The sequence below is a fragment of the Hoplias malabaricus genome, chromosome 17, assembly GCF_029633855.1.
Source record: "Hoplias malabaricus isolate fHopMal1 chromosome 17, fHopMal1.hap1, whole genome shotgun sequence".
Taxonomy (NCBI): domain Eukaryota; kingdom Metazoa; phylum Chordata; class Actinopteri; order Characiformes; family Erythrinidae; genus Hoplias; species Hoplias malabaricus.
Genome location: NC_089816.1, coordinates 29,499,669 through 29,512,007, shown reverse-complemented (window position 1 = coordinate 29,512,007; position 12,339 = coordinate 29,499,669). Strand labels below are relative to the sequence as shown.

The 12,339-nt window shown below is 40.1% G+C and overlaps 1 protein-coding gene across 1 annotated transcript in view; it reads left to right on the top strand.

The window, feature by feature from the left end:
- LOC136674158 (teneurin-1-like) overlaps positions 1-12,339 on the top strand; it is a 362,280-nt gene that overhangs the window by 211,383 nt on the left and 138,558 nt on the right. The window contains exon 9 of the mRNA XM_066650044.1: positions 8,223-8,324. Coding sequence (XP_066506141.1) covers positions 8,223-8,324 — 102 coding nt within the window. The remainder of the gene's footprint in view (positions 1-8,222; positions 8,325-12,339) is intronic.

Genomic DNA, 12,339 nt, shown 5'->3' with positions numbered 1-12,339 from the left:
TGAGTATTCAGGCAACGGAAGAACTAGGACATTTTTCGCTTTCAGAAACTGTGGACAGATCTGCGCATTATCATGCTGAGATGTGAAGTGATGGTGCTGGATGAATAGCATGACAACAGGCCTCAGGGAAATGTCTCTCTCTCACTCTCACTCACTCTCTCGTGAATTTAGTATCTGCTTTGCTGCAGAACTGCACATTTTTGAGAGGACTTTTACTAGGTGTCAAACCCAGGAGAGCATATGCATTATCCAAATGTAAATTATCCCAATTTATTATGTTTACTTGGTATTTCATCTGAATATGTAAGATAAGGACATTTTTATCAATTATATATATATACACACGCACTAATACCTTGGCTTACGAGTTTAATTTGTTCTGTGACCGAGCTTGTAACTCAGTTTGCTCATATACCAAATAAAATCTCCCCATTAAAATTAATTGAAATGATATTAATCCATTCCAGGCCCCCAAAAAACACACACTTTTTTTTGTTATGTGTTTTTAAATAATAACATTTACTTTATCAATAACAAATAATGTGTAAAAAAAATAATAGTACATAATAAAAGAGATTGTCAAGAAAAAAACTGGTTCTATTAAGTATATTTACCTTGAAGATCAGACAAAGATGCTGGCGGATACCAGAGGAGGTTGGGGGGAGTTTTTCTTTTCATGCTCAGCTTAACTTACTCACTACACAATTAATGCTACAATGCTACAATAAACAGCGATACGACAGAGATACATGATAACAACCAAATGAACTGAACACTCACTGGGCTACCTAGGTGGCGTAAGCTTGCTCGCTCATAACTCAGGTCTTGACTCGCATCATAAAGCAAAAACTTGACCTTGCAATGGCTCGTATCTAGGTGTATATTTTTCACTTTTCTTTTTCTAGGCATTACTGTTCATTATGGACCATCTTAATTCATGCATTGTGAAAATGCCACACAATCTAAACAGCTTTGTAGCTGTAGATGAAAAACAAATTAAGAGGTGTGTACATGGTTTTCTTTGGACAGCAACGGCATATAGGTGTACCTACTGTCAAGTGGGTGTATGTACTAGGTCTGTGCAAAATGGAGATATCATATGGTGATTATATACTCCTCATCCACTTTATTAGAAACATTCTTCTTCTGCTTCCTCTCCATGGCAACTTTATTGGTCTGCCTTCCAGCGTGATATACATTTTAGTGTGGTTTTATGAACTCGAGTCTACAACACTGAAGAACAAACCTCTAATGCGGTCGTTTTTACAATTTCCTTTCTAGCTGTGTTTGATATGTGTTTGATTTATGTGTTTAATATGGTAATAATGTTTGAGCTGGTTTGAAAAGATTATCTAAATAACATAGCAACACAGTACTAATGTGTAGTAATTATTGTTCGAAGTGTAGTCAGTGTAGAAAATGTACTACATGACCAAATATATGTTGACACCTATTGCTCGGGCAATATTTCTTGGGTATTAATAAAGAGTCTGTCCCTCTTTTGATGCACTGACAACTTCCACTCTTCTAGATGGTCTTTAGATGTAGGAATTGCTCACATTTGATTGAATCCAGCCACAGAACATATATTAAAGAACATTAGAGAGATCAAGTATTAATGCTCAAATCTCAAAGGCACTCCAGTTCACTCCAAATTCACTGGAAAGTGCTCTGTCTCTCTAGAGAATGCAGCTCCACATGTGCACCTAACCTATATAAGTGTACATTTGAAGAGTGTAGCCCATCTCCCGTTGTGCTCAGTTTGTCATTCTCATCCTGCCTCATTCATCACTGGTCAGTTTCTGACCACATGACCCCTTTTCTTCTGATATTATATGGGTCATGAACCATTCTCAACACAGCAGTGTCACTGACATGTTAGTGGTGTCATGCTGCAGTGTATCAGGCATTTCTTACACATGTCAATGTCACTCCTCAGATGAGAGCGGTCAACAGTCAATGGAGATCTTATAATCAGACACTGACCACTGATATAGGACTAGAGGATGGCTGACAAATATTACAAATCGAATAGGATCTATAGTCTGAAACTCAATAGTATCAGTACATTTACAATGCTTCTTACGATGTGTCTCATAGGTGAATAATGATAAATAGATGCTCTATCTCTCCAAAATATTGTCTAAAATCTTTCCTGAATTTAGCTATTCTAATGCACATCCACTGCTGCACAGATTTTCAGTCACACAAAGACACTGATCAATAGAACGGCACTTTTATGAGAGTATAGGGCCTCTATCATTGCTAATCCCTGCTCAGTTCTACAGAAACTGCACTATAAATATTTTGGAGGAGGGCAGGAATTATCAGATGTTGGACATAGTGGTCTACAAATGACAGCATGATATATGTAAGCAAAAGTATAATTTGCATATAATGAATAACTAGTGTCATGGTAATGGCACTAGTGGAATGTAAAAAGAATGATGACTTTTTACTCCTTAAATGTGTATAAAAAACATTCTTTGTTAGCAATATTTGGAACTCCACCAGAACCTGTTAGGTACCTTTCGGCACTTAACATGGCCAGGAACCGTCTACTACTGCAGGAAATTAAGTTTGACTGACATGCAAAATAACCAATCACAAATCTAATTTTTGGCAACGTCTATGTGTAGAAGGAGGATGCATGTCAGACCAGTACCAGAGCCATAAAAAGTGTGTATACAAGGATATACAACAGAGTCAGTCTATTTGTGGGCAGAGTGACTGTATCTGAGAATATACCCAGGTTAACACCTCAAACCTTCACGTCTTCTTAATAAAGATTAAACCCTGTTCCCTTTTTAGCTGAAACCTTAGTCTGAAAAGTCTTCTTGAATGAATAGAGGTAAACTTAACAATCAGGTGTGAGTGAAGGAGGTTTCTGCCCTGTGACACATGCCACGCTGTATGCCAAGTGTTTGCTAGAAGGGCTGTAGAACAGTGGAAGTGTATTCTCTGGGGTGATGGAACACAACCTAGTACCTTTGTTATGAGTTGGAGTGGTGCTTGTGATCCAGAATCATTGCTTTTGTTGTGGCACCATACAATTAAATCCCCATGGCAAAATGTCAACATTTTAACAGTTGTTGTGACGCATTGAATGTCTGTTGAAAATAATCTTTGCCTTATTCAAACCACACATCTTTATTCATTATGGATTTGTTAAATCACATCATCATTGCTTTAAGGAGGTGTAAATTGCAGGTGCAAATTGGTTTAATTAATGGGACATTTTACATAAAACATTCGCAATAATATAACATACTGTAAACAGTACAATCCCATAGCTACTTATGCGGTATTGTGCAAAAGCAAGAGATGTTAATTTCTAGTCTACATGGCAATGAAGTGTAAGTTATTAATTTTTCAGGAGATTTTGCACAAATTTGTTAAATTAACAGCTCACATTATTTAAATCATTATGTATTAACTGCTAAAACTATGTATTGGATAATAACCTCAAATAATACTGCCACAAGGAGAGATCTGGAAAAAGTTAATCCAACATAACAGCCTCACACTGGAATAATGTTATTTGGTTTTATTCTAATGTTGGGCATTATGGCATGTATGTTGATTGTATATATAAAGGAGCAGTTTCTACACTTACAGATTGTAGTCCACCTGTTTCTCTGCATGATTTTTTTTATCCCCATGTCACCCTGTCCCTTTATGGACACTGTTGCCTGGATATTTTTGGTTGGTGAACTAATCTCAGATTTTCTAAGGGCTATAACAACTCCAGCAACCCTGCTGTGTCTGATTTTTTTTTTCTTTAAAGAGTGAAAGCAAAAATGGATTTAGTTTTACAGACAAGTGTGGACACAATACATTCAGTAGATGATTAAATTACGTGTGGGTGACTTAGGGAGTGAGTTGCTTCTGAACCCTCTGTACATTTAACAATAAAGGTGCTATGAAAGGTTCCTTGAGTGATGCCATAGAACATTTCTCATGGAAATAAAAGTGATTCTTTTATGGCATTGCTTAAAGACCCTTTTGAACTACTTTTATTTTTAAGTGTATGAGACCCTGAACAGGATGAATCTGTTACAGAAAATGAACGGATGAATGAATACCATTTCTGAGTCTGCAAAATTGGTGACTAAATGTACTTTATGGCAGTTTTCACTGAAAATAATACAAAATGTGGTCAGACATTTTTCTAATGCTAATATCATGGTGGCTATAAATTGTTAATGCAAAAACATATTTTTAAGAGCTGAGTATTACTTCTATTTTTATTACCAGCTTTCTTTTTTATTAAAGAGAATGGATAGGCGAGGAATATATCAGGGATGTACAATTCATGTAGCTGGATCCTACCTGCTGGAAGCCTGCATTTGAAAGCAACGCATTTATTTCACTCTAACCCAAAAACGTCTCCTCTGTGATCTCCGAGTCTCACGTCATGCTGGCTGCTTTTGTTTTGTTTTCTAATCTACTCATCCATCATGAGGCATGGGTTTCATACTGAAAAGGCTTTTATTAACAGAACAATGTACGTTTTATGCTCAGGTTTATGAAGTCCAAAATACTGAAAAGCAAACCTGTTTTAACTTCTGTTTATTTTTGCTAATAATAGTTGAACTGATGTCAGCATTATCTAAATAGCGACACAGTACAAACATGAGGTAATTATTGTTCTTTTGTGTAGTGAGGGGAGAGTATTTCAAAGGTGGCACAGAAAGCAATAATAACATTAACCCCATTATATCACTGCCAACTACACTCAAAACAAATGGTGTGAAATTAGTTTAATAAATCCACACACACTTCTGTTTGGTGCTTGCGGTATACCCATGCTATTTTACTTCAACAAAAAGGAAGTGTAGTCAATGAATGTGCAGTTGTTTAGAGTTTGTAAGAGTTTTTTTTAGCACAATTTTGCTGTTTGTGTATGATAATATATTTGTCTATGACAAATTCCTGTAAACATGATCTAAAACAAAACATAAGCCAAAGAAAACTACAAACCAACAAACAAAAAAACGAGTAAACTAAGTTCTGTGTTGTTATAAGGTTTGGAACTGATACATTTAGAGCACAGTAAATTTACATGCATCATTTCCCCAATCACGGCTAAACTGCACTTAGTCCAGTATTCAGATCAGGATTGAGGTTATAAGGGGGAATACAGAACATGTGGAATTTGAGTTATAATTCGTTTTTAAATGAGACTTTTATGTTGACAAATCGATTAGTGCCTGTAAATGGGTAAATTATGCACAGATGTAATAAACTGAACTTCACATATAAAATTATGAGATTTTATACCATTCAAATAATTTATTAATGTCGAATCGTTTGTAATTATTAACACATCTCTGTAAAATGTAAAAGGAGCCAAGCGGCTTCGGGGCAGTGCCTCTGGACTGGCAGACTGGGGTGGTGGTTCCGCTTTTTAAAAAGGGGGATCGGAGGGTGTGTTCCAACTATAGGGGGATCACACTCCTCAGCCTCCTTGGTAAGGTCTATGTGGGGGTACTGGAGAAGAGAGTCCGACTGATAGTTGAACACAGTCGTGGAGCACAGGACCAGCTCTTTTCCCTCTCTAGGATCCTGGAGGGTGCGTGGGAGTTTGCTCAACCAGTCTACAAGTGTTCTGGAGAAGGCATTCGACCGTGTCCCTCTGGATATTCTGTGGGGGGTGCTCTGGGAGTATGGGCTCTTTGCTACGAGCCTTCCAGTCCCTGTATAGACAGAGCAGGAGTCTGGTTCGTATGGCTTGCAGAAAGTCAGTTGGACTTCGTCAGGGCTGCCCGTTGTCACCGGTTCTGTTCATAATTTGTATAGACAGAATTTCTCAGCATAGCCAATTGGCCGAAGGTGTCCGGTTTGGTGGTCTCAGGATTCCATGTCTGATTTTGCGGATGATGTGGTCTTGTTGGCTTCATCGAGCCAGAACATCCAGCTCTTGCTGGACCAGTTTGCAGCCGAGTGTGAAGCGGTAGTGATGTGGATCAGCACCTCCAAGTCTGAGTCCATGGTACTCAGTCGGAAAAGGGTGGAGTGTTCTCTCCAGGTTGGAAGTGAGATCCTGCCTCAAGTGGAGGAGTTTAAATACCTCAGGGTCTTGTTCACGAGTGAGGGAAAGATGGAGCGTGAGATTGACAGGTGGATTGGTGCAGCGTCAGCAGTAATGCGGGCTCTTTACCGGTCTGTTGTGGTGAAGAGAGAGCTGAGCAGAAAAGCAAAGCTCTCAATTTACCATTCAATCTACGTCCCAACCCTCACCTATGGTCATGAGCTTTGGGTAGTGACCGAAAGAACGAGATCGCGGGTACAAGCGGCTGAAATGAGTTTTCTCTGCAGGGCGTCTGGACTCTACCTTAGAGACAGGGTTAGGAACTGGGACATCTGGGAGAGACTCGGAGTGGAGCCGCTCCTCCACGTTGAGAGGAGCCAGTTGAGGTAGTTCGGGCATCTGGTCCGGATGCCTCCTGGACGCCTACCTGGTGAGGTGTTTCGGGCATGTCCAACGGGGAGGAGGCCCCGGGGCAGACCAAGAACACGCTGGAGAGACTACATGTCTCGACTGTCCTGGGAACGCCTTGGTATACCCCCGGAGGAGCTGGAGACGGTGGCTGGGGAGAGGGAGGTCTGGGTTTCCTTGCTCCGACTGCTTCCCTCGCGACCCGGATCCGGATAAGTGGTGGATAATGGATGGATGGATGGATGGATGGATGGATCTCTGTAAAATGAACAGGAAACTTACTGGATTATATTTGGCAGAATGAGACTTTACAATGAACCACATACAACTGACACCAGCAAACAGTTTTTTGTAGTTTCTGGTACTAATCCGTAGGTTGTTCGGCAAATGTCTGCCTGAGAATCATTATGTTGAATCTGATCTTGTACTTTTCCAAAAGAGCAGTGTGGAGATATTCAGTTTTTTTCACAGAATCACGCAGGAAGAAAACAGCTGCTTTTTTGGCACATATTCAAGTGTTCTTAACTAACAGGAACTCAGCTTAATATATTGGGTTTATTTTTCTTAAATACACACTCATATGATGGGATTGAATACGGCTGTTTTCATTCATTCGTTCATGGTCTGTAAGTGCTTATCCAGTTCAGGGTTGCGGTGGGTCTGGAGCCTACCCTCTGGAGCCTAATCATTGGGCACAAGGTGGGGACAAACGCTGGAGGGGGCCCAAGTCCTTCTAAGGGTGACACACACACTCACACATTAACTCCAACCTATGGAAACTTTTGAGTTGCCAGTCCATCTACCAACCTTTGATTTTGGACACCGGAGCACCTGAAGAAAACCCACACAGGGAGAACTCCTCACAGACAGTCAGCCGGAGCAGGACCCTGGAGCTGTGTGACTGCGACACTACCGAGCTCTTCTTTTTACTTCCTTAATTGTGAATAATAGCATACTGATGTTATGCTAAGTGATGGCTAACCCCACCCTTAGGCTTAGTTATGTCCACAGTTAGTGTACTCAATTAGTACTATCACAGTACCATCAGTATTATACCACAGCTGACATATTAACTCTTGTAAGAGTTTATGTGATGTATCTGTGATGTCGTTAGTTAATATTTTAATCTGAGTTTAGCTAATATGCTAACTAGGCAGTAAGTTAATGATGCAGTTAGCTCTTTTATTATCTTTTTTTATCATTATACAGTGCATAACTGTATATATGTTTATTTAACATGAATTAATGTAGTGGCTTTAATATATAAGACTAAGTCAGATTGTCATTTTAGCCACACTTGAGAGCTGTGGAATCCCAGTAGGGCCTGGAGTGAAGATACAGACAAACATGAACAAATAATGAATTACTATTCTGTAATAAATTATATGTTATTTTTTCTCATACTTACGACGTAGTAAGTTCCTATTATAAGACAGTAAGTCATAGCTTTGATTAATATTTTTTTTATTATGAATATCTTTTGTTTTATATTATGAAAGCCAATTTTATGAGATCAAAATAAATTTTATTATGTATTTTAAAGAAAGACACTTTTAATGCAACATCAAAACAAGTATCAGATATTTTGTATGAAGGACAGGGAAAAATGCTTATGTCAAAAAAAAAAAACTGACATTATAAAGCTATATAGTGTATATGCAACAGCACAATCTAATATTATGCTTTATAAAGCATGATGTATGCCATATAACACTTTAATAATGCACTTATAAAACATTATGAATACAGGCTTCAAAATATCTTTTCTTTGGCTTTTCAGAATCCATGGATGGATGCTCATCGAACTGTAACGGCAATGGAGAGTGTGTCGCAGGCCACTGTCACTGCTTCGCTGGCTTCCTGGGCCCCAGCTGTGAGAAAGGTCAGTACCAAGACGTTCATTCTCCAAAGTCCGGGTCCTCCAGGGCCGAGAGTAATGCTGCTGAATTAGACCTTGGGCACGTACTGGACCCTCCCCCTCCCCTCCCCTGTCCTCTGTCATCTCCAGGGGCCTGATAGGGCAAGGTCAGTGTATTCCACTACCTGCCCCCACCCTTGTCCCCCTAGAGAACAGCACACACCACAGTGTTTTGTCAAAGCGCATGTATGCCTTCCAGACGGAATACAGCTTTTGTGTACTTTGGTCTTTTCTTTTTTTTCCCCTCCCTTTTTTCATTTTATTTTGACTTCACCAAGGAGGTAGAACATGTTTTATGTACAAAAGGAAAATCAGCGACTCTGCCTTGACTGTGCCTGAGAAGCCATAAGCTAGAAACATACTTGGTGTTAACTACATGAGATCTGCCTTGCATATCCTGCATCTGTTTGGTGCGTCGGTTGTGCATGTCCTCAGAAATGAACATGTACACACGTAAACTGTATGGTCAGTGCATCAAAGTTTTGAAGAAAGGCTTTGTCAGCAGCTCTGGCTGTAACCAATCCACAATTACCCACATCTTTCTCGGGTCTGCCCTCTTGTGGAAGCCTCCAGTTACAAGCATTGCACATAGGCGAGTATGTGAACAGTTACATTCATGAGGCAGATTGTTGTCTACACATATGCATGGCCAAACAGCAAGTATATTCCTTACATAAAATAATATAATAAATGTTAAATGGCAAAATGTGATCAATCTGTGATTACTTGCAATAGTTTGAACTCTTAATCACTTACCTTATCTGGTCAAAGGTTTGTGGATATCTTATTTTCTCCTGAAATGAAGCATATTAATAAATAGTGTGTCGCCATTGTCTCTTCTGAGAAAGACTTTCACTAGGTGGTCGTTCACACATACAGCACACAGCGGGAGATTTCCTGCATCAGACAAGCTCTCTCTCAGTGGGAAATTAAACATGTGATTTAGGCCTGGCATAGCGCCTGTGCAGTGTGTGCAGGAGAAACGCCGGAACATTCCCTGCGTTGTTCTAACATGCACTCCGACGTTACCCAGAATTTTTACTAGGGCATTACCAGGGTAAAGTCACAGTAAGAACTGGGACAAATGTTGCAGGTGGTCGTATTCACACATAAAGCTCCTCTGCATAAACTCTGTGCATGTGTGAAAGGGGCATAGAAGAAAACTTGCTTTGTTTCCTTCCCCACTCAAACAAGACAGTTAACACGAACAGCACAGTGACACTACGAATATTATCACTGCCGTACAGTTCCAGGATCTTGGGGTCACATGTTCATACCCTGCCTTGGATCACTGTATGCGAGGAGTTCTGTGTTCTGTGTGGTTTTCTCTGCATGCAATGGTTTCAACCCACAGTCCAGAAATACAAAAGGAGAATGATATTAACAGGTACCATATATCGTGTTTCAATCGGCTATCACTCAAAGCACTAAACATTGAATTAATTAACATTCTGTGCATTCTGGGGGTTAATGTAATTAAAATGTTCTGTGTTGGGCCAAATCCAAAGCCAAATTGTGACCATATTGTTTATTATACACTCTGTTCTTGAGCAAAGGCATCATAGCTGTATTGGAGTGCATTTATATTTTTTCAGTTTTTATTTCTTTTTTCTGTTTTTTTTTTTTTTTAATCTGGCTGTGAAAAACATGCAGACTCTGAATTTCCATTTTTCTTCAAAGCGGGTCAGTTTGGTGTGTGGCAGCTTTGCAATTTTTTACACATGCCCTGTTAACTACATCCAAAAAGAACAGGCACTGGGAGAGGGCTGAATAATGCACCGGGCCGGCAGGCCGCCGTGTCTAACAGCTATTCCTGCGTGTACGCCACGCCGATTCAGATTCCTCTGCAGCTTTAGACCACGCTGTGCTCGGCCCCGACGCCATTAGAACTCTCTTCAGAGGGAGATCAAACCTCAAGGAGGGGTTTATATAACATAATCCCCACTTTTCTGTTCTATCGGGATGGCATGCAGAATACCGCTCCTTCTGGCCTTTCGTATTTTTCTTCTTTCATATTCAGTTTCTGCTTTTTTACTTTTTTTTTTCGCCTTTACATTTGGCTGCATCAGACCAGAGGAAAGTGTAGCAGCCTGAGAGAAACTTGTGGAGAAGCTTGGACACTGAACCGAAACAAACAAGAAAATAAATAAATAAATAACTGTAAAACGCCTTTTTTTATGCAAGAACTTTTTGGCCTGGAGAATGGTGTCTGAGCTTCAGTGAAGTTGTCATCTCTCTCTCTCTCTCTCTCTCTCTCTCTCTCTCTCTCTCTCTCTCTCTCTGTCTCTCTCTTCCCCTCTCCCTTGCACCCTTTCTTGCTCTCTCACTACTTCCATCCTTCTGTTGTCATGCTCATCAATGATTACAAGCTTCACAGCCTTTAAAAAGGATTTGCCTGGAATGCAGAGAGCCAATAAATCAGGCCAGTTTTGGCTGCTCCTCCTGGTCTCTGAGATGTCATTCACTCGCTCCTTATAGCCTATTACTCGGACTTCATCCCTACACCTTCTCCCAGTCTCCAGAGAAGACCCGGGCCAGTGAATTACTGTAGCGAACATAATGCACCTCTTATTGCTGCTGGCCTGGAGCTGTGCCAGAGAAGTTATGGAGACTAATAGACAGGTCTGGAGTAGAGAAAGAGCAGGCTGGGCCTGTGATAGACCTCAGTTTGTCTCTGTACTTGAGAAGACCACGTAAGGACAAGAAGAGCCACACTGACCTCAGCAAGGGCAGCCAAGGCTTGGCTTTTGTTTCTCTATGAGAATCTGACACCCTCCTCCTCCTGCTCCTCCTCTCTCCAGCACCAGCCTATACCTGCAGTTTTGGCTTCTGTGTTGGCTGTAGTTGGAGTCGATTTCACAATATTTGGCTGGTGAATAGAGCTAGGACTCTGTGTCATAGAGCAAAATTTAATTACATCCAAAAGTGTGTGTGTGTGTGTGTGTATTAGTGCAATGAATGTTAATGCTTTAACATGTGATTAATCGGGAAACTTTAATGGGTTAATTGTTTAAAACGCAGATTAGCCTTCTGGTGTCTAGGACATATCTTCAATTTTCGCAAACCTTCTTTAATTCAGATTTACATATATTTTATTCTCCATATGTTTCATATCAAATTATTCATTTCAAACTATTATGAAATATATGGGGATTTATGTAAATGTGAATTAAAGAAGATTTGCAAAATTTGAGAAAAAGTCTATAGACCCCAGAGGGTTAATAATTTTGCCATTTTTTTGCCAACATCCTCAAATAACTCACTTGTTTTACAGACCCTAGTGATGGTCTAGGCTGTGTTGTAAACACAGCATCACTATTGAGTTCAGATGGTAGCATTATTTTTATGCTGAAATATGGCACAGCAGGTAGTGTTGCAGTCACAGATTGTGCGATCGAGTCCTGCTCCGGGTGACTGTCTGTGGGGAGTGTGGTGTGTTCTCCCTGTGTTTGCGTGGGTTTCCTCCGGGTGCTCCGTTTTCCTCCCACAGTCCAAAAACACACGTTGGTAGGTGGATTGGTGACTTAAAAGTGTCCGAAAGTGTGAGTGAATGTGTGTGTGTGTGTGTGTGTTGCCCTGTGAAGGACTGGCGCCCCCCTCCAGGATGTGTTCCTGCCTTGCCCCCAGTGATCCCGGGTAGGCTCTGGACCCACCATGACCCTGAGCTTGATAAGTGGTTACAGACAATGAATGGACGAATGAATGCTGAAATATGGATTAAATCTCACAACAATAACACTTAAAACAAACTTTTTATATATATATAAAATTGTTGAAGATGGAATATGGAGGTGTTTTATTACCTGAGCTCTGAGCAGCATGCTGCCATTTATTTTTTTCTGTTAAGGCTTGTGTCCAGATTTCTCTGAAGTATTTTTAAAAAACTCTTAAATATTATAATAAAATCAATAGAATGTTTTACTCTTACCAGGTTTTTGTGCATACCACTGTACACTGTAAAAATCAAGGAAATACTTTC